The 17,069-nt window shown below is 40.3% G+C and overlaps 1 protein-coding gene across 1 annotated transcript in view; it reads left to right on the plus strand.

Annotated features, from left to right (window-relative positions):
* The window catches only part of flvcr2a (FLVCR choline and putative heme transporter 2a), a 29,714-nt gene extending 13,016 nt beyond the window's left edge, over positions 1 to 16,698 (plus strand). The window contains exons 6-10 of the mRNA XM_067367868.1: positions 10,198 to 10,308; positions 11,718 to 11,823; positions 12,302 to 12,413; positions 14,294 to 14,358; positions 16,639 to 16,698. Of these exons, the coding sequence (XP_067223969.1) occupies positions 10,198 to 10,308; positions 11,718 to 11,823; positions 12,302 to 12,413; positions 14,294 to 14,358; positions 16,639 to 16,698 (454 nt within the window). The remainder of the gene's footprint in view (positions 1 to 10,197; positions 10,309 to 11,717; positions 11,824 to 12,301; positions 12,414 to 14,293; positions 14,359 to 16,638) is intronic.
* The last annotated feature ends 371 nt before the right edge of the window (positions 16,699 to 17,069 follow it).

The following is a 17,069-nucleotide window of genomic DNA, read 5'->3' on the forward strand; positions in this document are numbered from 1 at the left end:
ATTTTTAAAACTGAAAGCTCCTGGCCTAGTATGATGTCTCTTACAGTGGTTAGGATCAAATCTGCACATGCAGGAGACAGATGTGCCTGCATCATGGTCGAGTGCCACTCTATCCCCAGAAAAGTGGTCCTCTGTTTGGGAGAAAGTACACTCTTCTTGGGGTTTAACCTGAGTCAAAGATGCTTCATGAGCAAGCACAACATCTTGATGCTGTGCCGCTAACTCCTCCAAATGAGCTAGTATAAGCAAATCATCAATATAATTCAGTACACAGATGCCCTGGAGTCACAGTGGAGCCAGAGCAGCATCCATACACTTGGTGAATGTATGTGGGGACAAGGCTAGGCCGAAAGGAAGAACTCGAAATTGGCATGCTTCGCCCCCAAAAGCAAACCTGAGAAACTTCTTGTGTTCTTGCAGAATGTCAATGCGAAAGTAAGCATCCTTTAGATCAATTGTCACAAACCAATCCTCAAATTGGATTTGTGACACTATGAGTTTGATGGTATCTTGAACCTGTATGTCCGAAGATCCCCTCTTGTTCAGGCCCCTCAGATTTAAATCAGTCGCAGCCCTACATCCGTTTTAGGCTAAATAAAGTGCCAACTGTAGAAACTGGAAAGGGTACATATTCTATGGCCCCTATCGCCAGGACAGAAAGCAGCTTTTGATTGAGAAAATTTTCGTCTCCTATCTGGTGTACTTTCATTGCAACTACACCCTGGAAATGGGGTGGATGGTAAGCAAACTGAATCCTGTAGCCTTTTCTCTTATAGTGTTCAGGACCCACTGAGAGACATCGGGCAGAAAATGCCATGCTGCCGCAAAGTCTGACAGAGGAATTATTTTCTATAGTATCAGTCTGTTCAGGGCCCTGTAGCAGCGAACTGGCAGGGACCGCCTGAACTAACCGAAGGGAGGATTCACTCGTGAGTGAAGATGGGGTGAATGACCCCATGGGATGCATCCACCTCCTTAATCACCAGACATGGCAGTACAAGAAGAGACACACCAGAAAGCCCTGAAAGAAAATGAGGCACACAATGTCATGTTGTGCACAGACGGGACACTCTCAGTGACTGGGGCCTGAAGTCGTCAGGATTTTTTCTTGGCTGCCTTCACGGAGATCAGATCTAATATCAACTCAAGAAGCCACACTTTCCCTCTGCTCTCTCTCCTGGAGCTGGGCCCTGGTTAAGCACAGCTGGTGGAAGCCACCTGCTTCTGGACACAGTGAAATATTAGCTCCTTGAAAACTGTCGACTGATGTTTCGCCTCTTGATATCTGTCAACAACAGTATTTACTACGTCACCGGAGGGGGAAATCGGGCATCAGGTCATTTGCTTGCCGAGTTCTTGAACCGCCTCAGGCCCTAATCCCTTACCTTGATCCAACTGCTTTAGCAGGTTTGTCTGGTATGCCTGCAGAACCACCATGGTGTGCGGGGATGCACCAGCCTGACCTGCTTCTGCATATGCCTTACCCACTAAGTTTGTTACTCTGCAGGGCTTTGTGGGTAAGGCAGGATTCCCACAAGCATCTCTTCCACTCTCTGCATCGCTCCTTACTCCTTCTTGCGCATACTGACCACTGCAGAGTATGTCGATGAGGCCTGAGTATGCACCTGAGAGGAGTATGGATTGCTTCACAATCTCAACACCTTGGTCAGGGAAGAATGGGAGATGGCAGCGGGGAGGCTGCACTCGTGCAGAACTGAGGAAGCAGTTATCAAGTTTGAGCACAACACCGCTTGCCTCTCATTCGGCCAAAACTATTTTTAACTTGGCTACTGCACGGATAAAAACCCCTCAAAGTCAGATGCAGAAAGCAAAAGTTCCCCGTTCTGGTCTGAAGAATTTGCAAAGTGAGCTTCAAGATCCAGAAAGGCGGAGAGCGTGAGAGATAGGGTATTTTCTCCCATCTCAAACTCTGCCTCTGTTAACTCAACTTGTGAACCCCATGACCAAAGTCACTGCATTGCCTCAGCAACAGATGGACCCAAGCAGCAAGATGCAGGAGCTCGACCCTCATCCCTCGAGAAAAGGGCCAAGTGGGATCAAAGCTTGCGGATGGTGAAATGATGGGGACTGACCTTGCATGCTCCTCAGCCATACACAACAGTTGCCAGCCGTTATAAAGAGGGGGCACTGTGTCACTCATTTTCTATATCTCAATCCTGCCATTCATACAACATAAAAAATATATTTTGATAGGCTGATTTTCCCCCCTAGGCTTTTCCTAAATTGTTAAAACTCTTAACTTTGACTCAGGTCGAGCAGCCGAATGCCTGTAATGCGCTTTGCTCTATAATAGACCCTCTGTTTACTTCTAATCACATCATGAGTGAGAGGATTTAACAGGATAGATCAGCGTTTACAGTGTTTATTACTCATGCTGACCTTGATTCAAAAATGTGTCAATGGGTTTATAACTCTCTCTGGTCCTTACATTCAGTGACTCTGTGATTAAAAAAATTACTCTCAATCCTAAATATGTGCTTACAGCTTTGCAGGGTACCATAGTGATTCATTGTTAACATTATTTCAACCTCGTCACTGAAATTTGAGTAGATAGCTGAATTAATTCTGGTTGTAGCATTCCACATCATAAAACAGGACAATCTTTCAGTCAATCATTGTGTGAACTATGTTTTCCCCAATTGTCCTCAAAGCATAAAGAACTGCAAAATACATTGTCACTTGGGAGGAGAATGTACCTTGAAGTGAGAAAAGCCCAAGACCACTAATCTCCCTCACAGTGACACAAACAAAACTAAACAACATTAACAAGAGCTAAAACCTCTATTAATTCGGAATGACAGCTATTTACATACACCCATACATATTTAATTTATTCAAGAGCAATTTATTCAAAATTTTCCCCTAGCCACAATGCTCAGTAGAAGATTTATGAAGGTATTTTTTCAATGCACATATATTACACCAGTCAGTGTATTATAAAAGCAGTGCAGGATTTGTCATGTTGCTTGCCAAAATGGAGTGAAGAGAGGCGAGGATTGTGTGTTTTTGAACTGCTGATTTTGAGAACATGTAAGCTCCCAATGCAAGCAAAAGGCATGTAAACAATAAGTGTTTTACACGGTCAGATTACACAGCACTAAAACTGAACAAGTGAGAGCAATTTGAATATCCTTTAAGACATGAGCTTTGAGGTAGAAGCGACATTGACCTCATGTAGAAACTACTGTCTATAAACTGAAGAATTTGGTAACCTAAGATATTAACATCTAAATTAACTGTTTATGTTTAAGTAAAAATATATTATTTAATATCACTAAACCAATATACCCAGCTAACAGGGAACTTTCTCAGAACTTTGGCTAGCATTATAGGAAGTTTCTCTCAAATTTATTTAGAGAACATTCAGAAATAGTGTTTCCATAAATGAATGGGAACGCTGGCAAAACATTCTTAGAATTTTTTTTTTTTTTTAGCCAAGTACACATTAATTTATACCAACACAAGTTACTTTATGGGTTAAATCAGGTACAAATAGCTCTTTAAGAGAACAATTTCATGTTACCACTTTTTACAATATTGATTAGCCTATGTGTTCTGCTCTCTGTTTTCAGAGTTATCATCCTCTTGGTATTTGTTGGTGTTTGTAATAAAACAGGATGTTGCTCATATATTTTGTCTGTGAATGCATTCTTTCTGTGTCCGTTATGGAGGCTCTTCACTTTAGTTATCTCTCTTATCTGTTGTGAAGCGCTGGTTTAAAAACTGCCCATTCAATGAGCACACATCATCCTGGCACTTGTAATCGGCTCAGAGTCGTCTGTTTGAGTCAGAATTGCCCCAGGCAGATCCTAACAGCAGCGGTGAAGCGGGCTGTTTTCTCACGCATGGTTGTACAGAATGGTGCTTCTTCATAATACATTGTTTATTCAGAGGGAGCTGAAGCTATAAAAGACCTACTTACATGCACAGGAATCTTGTTTTTCTATTCAGTCAGGTTACTATTATTAAATACATGCTTTTCCTAGAAATATGTGTGGATTTGTGCTGGTCTTCTGGCATGAAACAAAACATTTTCCATAACTTTACAACAGGGGTGGCAAACTCAGTTCCTGGAGGGCCATAGTCATGCAGAGCTTAGTTCCAACCATTCTCCAACACACATACCTGAAGATTTCAAATAAGCCTGATGGACTTGATTAGCTGGATTAGGGTTGAAGCTGAACCCTGCAGGGCTCCAGGAACTGAGTTTAACACCCTTGCTTTACAATTAGGTCAGACATGTTAACTTTAGTCGTTCCCTATCTGTCACTCACTCAACGTTGTGTCGATGTAGTGATACTAGGGGTCGCTCCCAACACCTCTAATACTGCAGGAAGGCCAGTGAATTTGTGTGCCATCCCTCAGGCATATAGGTATAAAAGGAGGTGGCTTGCTCCACTCATTTACATTGTTCTTTGGAGCTGAGAAGACGTGTCCGTGATTGTTTCTCCATTTTACCTCTACCTAGAAGCTTCATTGGATTCCTGTACGGCACATTTCAGCAGTTATTTCTCCCACATGCACCATTAAGTGCAAGAGAGTTCCCTAGGGTGCTTCAACGTGCAGCTAAAAAAGACATTTTCATAAGAGAATATTCTCTAACAAGACAAAAAAAAAGAGCAACACTGATGAAAAATGTCTTTTTAAAGATACCATTTCATCAGTGTATTTCTGGATGCAGTCAACACCTGTCTCCCTCAGACGCCCATGATCACTGCATCAGTTATTTGGGCCAGACACATGCTGAAGCAGTTTTCATGGATGGTACATGCAATCACTGTGATGCAAGCTTGCTTTTTTAAGATGAATGCGGGTATGCACAAGGCTGCGGCGGCAAGCACTCAGGGCGACTTGGGGAATCTAATGGAAATGTTCCTGCTTGGTAAATCCCCATGGGCTTCCCATTCCCCAGCATGTTTGTTTCTGCAGGTTGAGTTTGCCAATGAGAAAAGTGGTTCACCCTCCAGTGAATTTAATTTGTCATTCAGCACAACACAGGATGAGGATGAGCTGTCAGTCGTAGCATCGTAGGGTGAGATTTTGCCTTTGGACATTGCAGACCCCCCTGGGTCTTCACTATCAGGTGTGATTGTGCAGACTAAGTCTAACGCCGAGATGACTGCTCAGCTGTGATACCTCCACCCTGCCCTGAGCGTTCGCGGTTAGATGATTGGCTTCTGGGCTTGGAACGCTGCTCATAGTCACAGTCCTCCCCAGTTCCTTACTTCCCAAAGGTGCAAGAGGTGTTCACAAAGCCATGGAAGGCGCTTTTTACTCCTAGAACAGTAAAAGCTTTGCGGGTTCTTCTGCCCTCACTACCCTCGATGGCGAGGCAGCCAGGTGGTACTCCAACATTCCCCATGCTGAGTGTGACTGAGACAGATTAGGGAGCATATGGCCTCCTCAGCTGAGGTTACATCGCTCATGTTGAGACCACTTCTGCACTGGCTTCAGACTCCATCCCCAGGTGGTCCAGCTGATCTGTAGTTGATTAGATGAAGCACAGATAGATCTGTTGGCTTGCCAGGCATCCACCCACTGCCCTCTATGGTATTCCCTGACCGAAGCTCCACTCGGCAAGGATTCTCCACTCCAGCACTCAGCTAGCCCTGGGCACTGCTCAAATATGCATTCCCTCCAGTGCGCCTGATTGCACAGACACTGTACAAGATCAGGGAGGACGGAGAGCAAGTCTTGCTGCTTGTGCCCTACTGACCCAGACAGACTTATTTCTGTGCTCACACTCCTTGCAATAGCCTCTCCTTAATGAATTCTCCTGAGGAAGGACCTCCTTGCTTAGGGGCAGGGCACAATCTGGCACCCGCGCCCAGATCTCTGGAACCTCCACATCTGGACAGTATCCGGAAGACCAGAGTAGTGTTATCGCCAGCGGTGATAGACACCATCCCTCAAGCCAGAACCCCCTCTATAAGGCAGCTGTATGCTTTGGAGTGACACTATCAGCTCTGTACTTTCTTTCCTGCAGGAAAGTTTGACAAGGCGGTTATCCCCCTCCACCTTCAAGGTGTATGTGGCCGGTATAGCAGCACATCATGATGCAGTGGACAGCACCTCCCTGACAGGCATCTGTAGAGCGGCGGGCGGGGCTACACCCAATATTTTTGTGTGTTTTTATAATCTCCAAATTTATTGTTTAGGTGTATCTCTTGCACTCAGTGCCTTTTCCCTCTTGGAGGTGATAATGTGTGCTTTTTTGTCCATATGAGTTCCCCGTGTCCGGCGAACCCTGGACGCCCTCCTATCCTCTAGTACTCATTTGTAGCTCATTTTGGCGGAGGAATTTCACTACCTGGCCCATTACTCATGGTATGCCCCTTTTCAGGTGATTCCTTGTACTTGGGCTAAGTGCTCCATATGTGCTGATTCCCTAATGGTAATCCCAAATGATGATTTTCCACTGTTTGGTTTACTTGGTGGTAAACCCTGTGTCTTCACCTGGGCAGAGTCTCCCTCTGACACCAGTCACTGTGGGTGTAGAGTTTGTCCCTTCTCTGGCAGAACCCACCACAGAGACTTCTTTCCGTATGTGGCACTTCCTGCTAGGTAAGTCCATGTGATGTATTCTCCATATGTTAACCCCTGCTTTCTGCATAGAAAAAAGAACACTTTTCCCAGCGCACACTCCTGGTCTGCACAGCTGTAAGATTTTTTCTTACCTGCCCCAAAAAAAAAAAAAAAAAAAAAAAAAAAAACGAAGTAAACAGGAAGTGCAGAAGTGGCTGAAAGTGACCTATACCCGTTGTAAGTACGGTCCTGACAACCCCTCGTGGTACAAAGGACTACTGAACACACCACATCCTATTATACCCTTAGGCCCGGGGGAAAGGGCCATTTTAATTGGCCCTTTCTGAAGTATCAGAGGTGTTTGGGGCTCCCAAGGGCGACCTCTAGTGTCACTACATCGACACAACATCTCGTTCCCTACATCAGAGAACAGAAGTTACAATAGTAACCAAGACGTTAATGCATTACAGTTTTTTTCGATTGCTAAACGACAGTGAGCACAACTGGAGCTACATGTGCAAAACTCTAACTACACTCTGCACTACCAACAGCCACCTGAGCTAAACAGTTAACACATGACTCAAAACAGGCTCAGTGCAGCCAAACACTGTGCACAACCCTCACTGTGATAACACACACTGTCACTCAGAACACACTAAGAGTAAAAACACTAGCATCAAACACCAACACAGAAAATACAAACTTTTCATCTTTACAGTTTGAACAATTTCAGTGACTTCATACAAAGTAATATTTTCTTCAAAGAAAAGAGTGACATTCTTTCACATGATTTATTTAAATTTTTAGAACATAATTCTTTAAGGTAAATGAAAATTAGCAGTTTGCTTCAATAGTCTGTAGTAATTTACGAAATTACAGTAATGAGTTACATATACAGTGGGCACAACTGGAGTCACATGTGCAAAACTCTAACTACAGTCTGCACAGCAGCAGTTCATGTGGACCAAACTCTAGTTCGTTTTTCATTGCTGGAACACAGTTTTCAAAACTCTACACACTTATCCCATGACTTTAACCACAACCTGCACAACACTGTGGATTTACAGCACTTTGTTCAAATGCTAACACACTGCTGTCAAAACTGTGAACCACACATTCAAAACAGAATAGATTTCAGCCTTTTGCCTTTCAAACATTGCAATTTCAGCTGAAAGCAGGTGTCTTGTTTTAGACTTGTTAGTGAACACACACACACACACACACACATATATATATATATATATGTAACTCATTACTGTAATTCCGTAAATTACTACAGACTATTGAAGCAAACTGCTAATTTTCATTTACTTTAAAGAATTATGTTCTAAAAATTTAAATAAATCATGTGAAAGAATGTCACTCTTTTCTTGGAAGAAAATACTTTGTATGAAGTCACTGAAATTGTTCAAACTGTAAAGATGAAAAGTTTGTATTTTCTGTGTTGGTGTTTGATGCTAGTGTTTTTACTCTTAGTGTGTTCTGAGTGACAGTGTGTGTTATCACAGTGAGGGTTGTGCATAGTGTTTGGCTGCACTGAGCCTGTTTTGAGTCATGTGTTAACTGTTTAGCTCAGGTGGCTGTTGGTAGTGCAGAGTGTAGTTAGATTTTTGCACATGTAGCTCCAGTTGTGCTCACTGTCGTTTAAAAACTGTAATGAATGCGTTGCGAAAAAAAACGCAAAACAAATATAAAATGAAGTCTTCAAGCAGCAGTGAGCACGATAGTTGTCTCCTCTCTTCTTAAAAAGCGAAAAAGAAAGAGGAAATATTGGGTCCATTCAATCCCGAGATTGCATAGAAAGAAAGGAGAATTCACCTCATCAAGGAGCTGCTGGATTATCCGAGCGTTTCAAAGATTAGTTACTTAAGGACGTCAGTCGCTCAGTTTGATGCTTTGCTACTGGCACAATCGGTCTTTATATTCGGTCTATTTGTATTCCTCACGTTGTTTGTCATCCAGTGCTACTGATTAGTGCTGTAGTAGACGTGGATCAACTTGTCAGATGGCATTCTGGATTTTTGCGTTCGCGTACGGTGGCTCTGAATTGTCAAAACGTCTCTCAAAATGCGTGCCACGGATGCGAAAAACGCAGAAAATCGAACCTGATCCGAATATTTTTTTTGACGGACGAAAGTTTCGGAGGCAGTGTGCAAACGCGATTGACATAACGTGAGGTCGAATTTATTTTTTAACGTGCGAAAGTTTCGCATGCGAATTTCGGACTCGGTGTGCAATGACCTTAACTTTTCCACTTTAATATTAGAGTATATAATATATAATATTTACAGTTTTTTACAATCATTACAACACATTTCTCAATACTTAGGCCACTTTTTCAAAACTCTTCACACAGTTCTCCTAACCAACTTTCATCTTGGCACAGCATTTAACTTCACATACAAAATGCACTAAATCTACCAAAACACTTCAATCATGTCTCAAATCAACTCATTCTTCCAGAACACTAGCAAAGGTTTTCACTTGACAAACACACTTTGTCAGTCATAAAAAACTGACCTAAAAACACTAACATCAGGTATCATTATACAATGTTTTATTTTGTAAAATTTCTTAACAAAACAAGAATAACAAATCTCTATTGTTTATAATTCACTGCAGTTTGTTACATGAACCTTGTTTACATAACAGTACAAAATTATTCCGAAGTTTTCCTCTTTGAATGGATGATAATGAAATTGAAAAACGAATGCTTGTGTAGGTGTTCAGTTTCATCTAATTGCTTTGATAGTATTTGATTTTTTAGATTCAGCATATATTTCATTACAATATTACTGTAGGAATGTAGCAAATTGCTGTCTTATTCAGTTTTGTATGATGTTATGGTTTTGAACATAAGTTTAACAGTTTTGAAAACAGTATGTTAGCATGTGCAAATTGGCCTGTACGTACAAAGAGTTTTGGCAGTTGTTGTGTCTGAGTGAGAAAAGAATTCATGAAATTTGAGAGATGAAGTCATTGAATGCATTTTGTGCCAAAGCAATGATAATTGATCCTCAGTTTAGCCCACATAGACTTCTGTTGTGCTCACTGTGTGAAGAGTTTTGCAAAAGTGACCTAAGTATTGAGAAATGTGTCCTAGCGTCTGTAAAAAACTGTAATATTACATGAGAGATATGCACATGCTCATAATATTCTAGATTAAATCTAGAATGGTTTTCAAAACAAATGTACCATTTTGTTTGATTTTCTGCATATTTGAATAAAATTATGGCATTACATCATCACACACGCCACTGGAAATCAGCTATTCTCATTACTAAATACTTACTCAAAACATTACTCAGTGTAGATGAAAATATCAAAGAAAGATATATACATGTATTTTAAGTAACATTACGGCATCCTGACATAAAAAACAGGTTCATTTTGAAAACTGTACCTCATCTATAAGGTTTTTCTGCTGTGTTCCTACTTCTTGTCAACACTGTCAGATATGAAACAATCAGGAAATATCAAAGCCAGTCTTAATCTTGACTTTGATATTGCTTATTTCGTATTTAACCATAGGTGTGCATATAGTGTCACAAACAATATATATTAACTCACACAAACTGTAAATACATTTTTTTGTCCTCACAGAAATGACTGCAATAGCCAAACTGGTTATCTGCCTCTTTGTCTTACCAGGCAGACGACTCTCTCAGTTTATCTGCTGTCGTTTGTGGGGATGGTGATCTACACCTTCACTCTGAACCTGGGTCATCTGTGGGTCGTGTTCCTCACATCAGGAGCGCTGGGGTAAGAGCTGCAACATGCACTTGACACATTTGTGTTGGGACATTTAAGGCACACTTAAAGTCGGCATGAAACGGAATTTGCTGTCGTCTTCTCTTCCCTATTGTAACGTATATCAGATTGAAACTGCTTTGCAAACAAGAACAAATGTAGGGCGGGGCTTGATTTTGTCCACGGTGAATTGAGTGGATGGTTGTGGTTTGCTATTGGTGGATCTCATGTGAGTGACAGGTTAATTAGCACAAGTGCACTTTTCAAGCAAAACAACTGACAAAAAAGGTGTGTTAATAATTAAAATTATAAATAAATAAATGTATTCTGAGACTTTGTGGTTGCCAAATATTATAGAGACATTTTAAAGCCTCATTTATACATACGAGGAGTAAGTGGGAGTGTTGTTGGTGCTGGTGGTGTTTCGGTTACACTTAATCCTTGTTACAGTGTAATTACACAGATAAGTACTGAGTAATATTAATTAACTACATGTACTTACTGTACGGTCATGATTTGGTTTAGGGTTAGTTACTTGTAATTATGCATAATTTACTGTTGTTATTAATACAGTAAGTACATTTAACATGTGTAACTGTCACGTTAAAATAACGCTTTACCAAATATTAACATTCTGGAGTGGAAAGAGTTTGTGTCTGTTTAGAGACAAGTTAAACTTTTCTCAGTTTTGTCACTGGATACGACCACTCTGACCAAAGTGCACATGTGCCAATGTGCAGCTAATCAAAACAATTTTACAACAAAAGTCCATTTCACACTTTCAAACCTATAAAGCTATCATGTTTGAAACACAAAGGCCTCTACATCATCAACACTTGGATTAGTTCACTTTAAAATGAAAGGTACCCCAAGCTTCACTCACCCTCAAGCCATCCTAGGTGTATATGACTTTCTTCTTTCTGATGAACACAATCAGAGTTATATTAATAAATATCCTGACGCATCCGAGCTTTATAATGGCTGTGAGCGGGACCAAGGAATATGAGCTGAAGAAAGCTTGTCCATCCATCATAAACGTACCTCACACGGCTCCAGGGGGTTAATAAAGGCCTTCTGAAGCGAAGCAATGCGTTAGTGTAAAAAAATATCCATATTTAACAAGTTATGAAGTCAAATATCTAGCTTCAGACCGCCTTCCCTATTCAACTTACGAAGAAAGTGTAGTGCCTCTCGCAGTTTAAAAAGCTTACGCAACATCCTACGCCTTCCCATATTCAGCTTACGAAAAAAAGCTAAACTGACGCAACATTTTTTGTAAGTTGAAAAACATAAAATTCTAATGTCTTATATCACAAAAACAGTCCAGAATGGTCGTTACAGCATCTACTAACTGATCCGTGCTAAACAGCCATTTCTACACAGACTGACTAAAAAGCAACACTTCTGCTCTCTGACCACAGTTTCTTCATGACGGGTTATCTGCCGCTGGGTTTTGAGTTTGCAGTGGAGCTGACGTACCCAGAGTCAGAGGGAACCTCGTCAGGACTGCTCAACTGCTCAGCACAGGTCAGGTGTCCACTCTTTGATTCTATAGTGTTTTCAGACACTGTATTTCGTTCACTTTGCTCCCAAACAGTGACTTAAATTGTTAAAAAGTTGCATTTTCTTCTTAGTTCAGGTTGCTTTCACAAGGTAACATTTCCAAAATGTGTTTATGTAAGTCACATCTAAATCCATGTCAGATTCATGTGATTCATGTTCATGTTTGTAGATTTGAGCTCATCTATATGCTAGTGTACTCCTACAATCAGAAAAATAATGTTGACATAGATCTCAGGGACGTATATATGATTGATCAATACTGTTTCATTAACCTGGAAATGGTGTAAATATCAAATTAACCATGAATTATAATGGAACTGACCAAAACTACAGTCAACTTTATGAGTATCTATTCCCAGTAATGAGGACCAGAAGATACTGAGATAACGTTTACGGATCATGAGAGATATGCACATGCTCATGATCTTACTGATGTGTGCAGGTGTTTGGAATCGCATTCACCATCATTCAAGGCAAAATCATCGATCACTTCAGCACACTGGCCGGCAACATCTTCCTCTGTGTGTTCCTCTTCATCGGCTCCATCATGACAGGTAGAAACTCATCACATGACACTTACTGTGTGACCACTAACAGCTGCATTACAGATAGAGCGTGACTTCAGCTTGTTGTGTCACAGTGGCACACGTAAACATGCAGCGCATCATTGTTTTATACGCACTGAAAAGTGAAACGGCTGTACAACATGACAACATTCACATCAACACATTCAAATGAATACTTAATACAGTCATTTAATGATGACGTGTGTAAAATTAAAAGACTTTCTTGCTATATAAGAAAGCCATTTGTAGATCGATTTCCCTGAAAATAGTTAAACATTGTGATCCGACCAGCCAGACACAACAACATCAGCTCTGAGTTTGAGAGAAACTTGTTGAAAAAAAATCAAGTTACACTTTTTAAGGTGTCCTGGTTACAGTGTAATTATACATGTAAGTGCTGAGTAATATTAATTAACAACATGTACTTAGATTAGGGTTTGGTGTTAGTTGCATGTAACTATGCACAATTTACTGTTATTACTATGTTATCATAAATCAACAACAGAAAGAGAGTTTGATTGGACACACAACTGTTGTCATTAACAACAAAAGATATGGGAAGTTTTCTCCCTTTTACATTTTTATTAGTCTATTTATTTTGCAGTTGTAACTACGCATGATTACATGGTTAGTTGCATTTTTTTGTTATTTGTGTAACCGGTCCTACTCAACCAGCTCCAAGCGGGACTTGGACTGGTGTCTCTGGAATGATAGGCGGATGCACTAACAAGGACGATAAAAACCGCAGCCTCTAGTTTCAGTCACTAGTGTGCCTCTAGAGGCCAGGAGAGTGAGGTTTACACACACAGCTCTGACTAGCTGGCCTCTGTTACACTCACCTCCCTAAACCTCACTGCCATCCAGGTCACGGCACCAAATATAACCGGCCCTACTTGACCCGCTTCAAGTGGAATTTGAACCAGAGTCTCCGGTATGGGAAGCGGTGTGCTAACAAGGACACTAAAGACTGCAGTCTCTAGTATCAGTCACTAGTGTGCCTCTTGAGGCCAGGATAGTGAGGTTTACATGCACTAGCTTTCTCTGTTACATTTGCATAGATCTGTTTTGTTTTCATCTGAACGACCCATCTGTTGAGAACTACTGCTTTGAAGTATCTTGGAGTAGCATGAACTATGATACATATAGGTCATTTGTCACTTCCCTGAAATACGACCCATAGGAGCGTTTACTAAAGTTGCGCCCCTATCGACAACAGGACACTTTCATTTTAATGCATTGTTCCCTTTTAACTGCATCTTATTTCGGGTTTCGTGTAGCTCAATTGGCAGAGCATTGCAATAACAATATGCAATCATGTGATCATGCGATCATGGGTTTGATCCCAGAGAACACACGTGCTCATAAAGAATAAATGCACTATAAATCACTACGGTTAAGTTTAGGGGTGGGGTAGGTGTAGTCATTAATAAAAAATGAGTTTTGCTAAATGGGAATAGGAGAAATGGCGTAAAAAGTCCACACATTGCATTTAAATGAACACGCATTTTGATAATGCAGTCATACGTCATTTCATATCAGACGTAACACGACACTGTCATTATTTTTACGACAGCTAGAGGGCGCATGACTTTAAAACGTAAATATAGGTTGTAATAAGGTGCTTTTTTTTGGAGGACAGTCTCTTGACTATTCTTGTAGCTCAAACAGTAGAGCAGTGACACTAGCAATGCCAAGGCCATGGGTTCGATTCCCAGGGAAAGCATGAACTGATAAAGTGTTGGCCTTCAAAGCAATGTAAGTTGTGTTGGATAAAAGCATCTGTCAAATCCATACATGTGAATGCAAATTAACTGTCTATGAGAATGTTGCACTTTTCAATGATCTGACTTTGTTTCTCTGCCTCACAGTGCTTATAAAATCTGACCTGCGGCGACAGAAGGCCAACCAAAAGTCTCAGACAGAGATGAATGCTGTAAGTATGTTATGATTAGACATTAGCACAAGAAATAATGCAGTGTTTAAACTTTAATTTATCACTAAAAACAGTGAAAGCTGAGAGGGGTCTGATCTGCCTGAAGAGGCTCTTATGATCAGGTATGATCTGATGCTCCATCTGGCTGTATGAAAAAGTAAAGGTGCAGCACTTCCAAGAGATTATATCAAGGATTGAGATTATAAAACATAATATGGGGTTTTAATGGCATTTTATATAAATTACAGTATCAGATTGTCCTGTACCAAACCAGGAAGGCTGTTAGCACATTATGATTGATAGGATATCCAAAATATGCATTAAATGCTGTATATGACATGCTGAGAACTCATATATAGGCACACCGTCCTAGAATAACACACAATTAAACCAGCCAAACCAATTCAATATGATAATTTAAGCTCTCCATTTAGTTAAATGAACTCTGAAGGTTGTTGAAGGTGACGTAGTTTACATCTTGGTGAGCAGCTGTCTATAAATGTGACACTAGGTCAAATACACAAATCAGAAAAAGAAGAAGAAAAAAATCAAGAAAAAAAGACACAAAGGAAACAGAACTAAAACAACTCAATGGGGCCATCTGGTGGTTATATAGGGAGTGGCGTGGTGAAGTGGTTAGAGCTCATGGCTGGTGTCAAGAAGACTACTGGTTTGATCCAATAGCCATTGGGGACACTGCGTTCGCTCGCTAAACTTTCATGATGGAAATAATATGAGGTGGAAGGACAAACTACCTATATTTTAGTACTTTTGTAAATGAATGCAAAGTTTTCAGCTGAAAGCAATAGTTTCGTGAGAGAACGCGAATGTTTTAGGAGTGAATGCAGTTACTCGGGGAATGCAATAGTTTTGCAAGGGAACACTACTGTAAGTTTCTTGGCGAATGCAATACTTTTCCGTCAGAACGTAAAGTTTCTCGGGGAATGCAATACACAGCAAAATCTCCAGAGTCAAATCAGCTCTGCTTGGAGTACATATGGTCCCTCTCTAAATAACTCTAAGTAACTAGTAAGTTAATGAGATAATTAAGTGATGATTGAGTGTTAGTGATGAACACCTGCTGTTAACAAGCAGAATCATATACATTATACATAATAATACATTATATCTCTCAAGATCTCAGTAGAGGATGATTATCTTTTCTTTAGTTACTCTGCTTGTTAACAGCAGGTGTTCATCACTAATGCTCATTCATCGCTTAATTAATCACTGAATTATCTCATTAACTTTAACTCTGCTTCAGTGTTGCTTTATCACTATTTAGAGAGGGGCCATATGCACTCAGAGCAGAGTTGATTTAACTCTGATTTAACTTTTTTGAATAAACAAATTAATTGAAACAATTGAATAAATCCCTTCCTCTTTCAAAGAAAATGGTAAATTTGCGGATTAGATCAGGATCCAAGATGTCCCAATCATGCGACTCATGATAGTTCCTGTGCCTCATAAATGTCAAAGTTGCCCAGTTATTGTAGCTGTTCTTCAGCCCAGTGGAAGTGGCGTCCAGACGGTGTGATGATTAGGTCTGACAGCGGAGGAGAAAGATCTGGAAACACCCGAGACGGTGTCCTGATTAATTCTGCTGCTGATGGGCTGCACTTAATGGGATAGGATGTTCTTAAAGTGCCCCTATTATGCTATTTTAAAAGTTCCTAATTTTGTTTTGGATTCTCCTACAATAGGTTTACATGTATCCAATGTCAAAATAATTATTTTCTAAATATACATTGCACATCACCTCATTTCTCAAAGAGTCTAAAAAGGGTTTGTTCAAAGTTTCCTTCTCTCTAAACCCCTCCTTTCTGTGAATCTTTAGAGAAAATATCAAAATCTGTGGATAATGTGTCTCGAGTTCCCAGCAACTAAGAAGAAAACTATTAACAAGTCCCTCTTGTCCAGCTTTATACACACACAGACACACACACACACACACACACACACACACACACACACACACACACACACACACACACACACACACACACACACACACACACAGTCAGGGTGACATATACAAAAAATCTCAACTGCTTGATTTCTTGCATCATTGATTATCCGTCTCTAATCTGCTAAATGCGACTATAATAAGGTATGAAGATATTACTGTATGTAATGGTATGTAATGTCAAATAAGTTTGACTTGACTATTACTTTTCCTTGTTATTTCTACAGTTATTTCTGTGCATTTTTGTTGTAGATTTCAATTATGTTTAGGGTTGCTTACTGAGGTACTTTAACATTTCTTTTTTTCCCATTCAGAACTCATCCATACATTCCCAAGACGGAAAATCGTTGCCAGTAAAAGAGGTTAAGATGTAAAGAGAAACCTTTGGAATGACACTTTCTTCAGCACAAGTGTACACAACTTCATCATATCCAGAAATCCTCCTAAAACGAACACAGCCAGTATCCTGAACAATGACAGCTCAGTTTACAGTTTTTACAATCGTTAGGACACATTTCTCAATACTTAGGCCACTTTTTCAAAACTCTTCACACAGTTCTCCTAACCAACTTTCATCTTGGCACAGCAGTTAACTTCACATTCAAAATGCACTAAATCTACCAAAACACTTCATTCATGTCTCAGATCAACTCATTCTTCCAGAACACTAGCAAAGTTTTTCACCCAGCAAACACACTTTATCAGTCATAAAATACTGACCTAAAAACACTAACATTAGGTATCA

The sequence above is a fragment of the Chanodichthys erythropterus genome, chromosome 18 (genome assembly GCF_024489055.1).
Source record: "Chanodichthys erythropterus isolate Z2021 chromosome 18, ASM2448905v1, whole genome shotgun sequence".
Lineage (NCBI taxonomy): Eukaryota > Metazoa > Chordata > Actinopteri > Cypriniformes > Xenocyprididae > Chanodichthys > Chanodichthys erythropterus.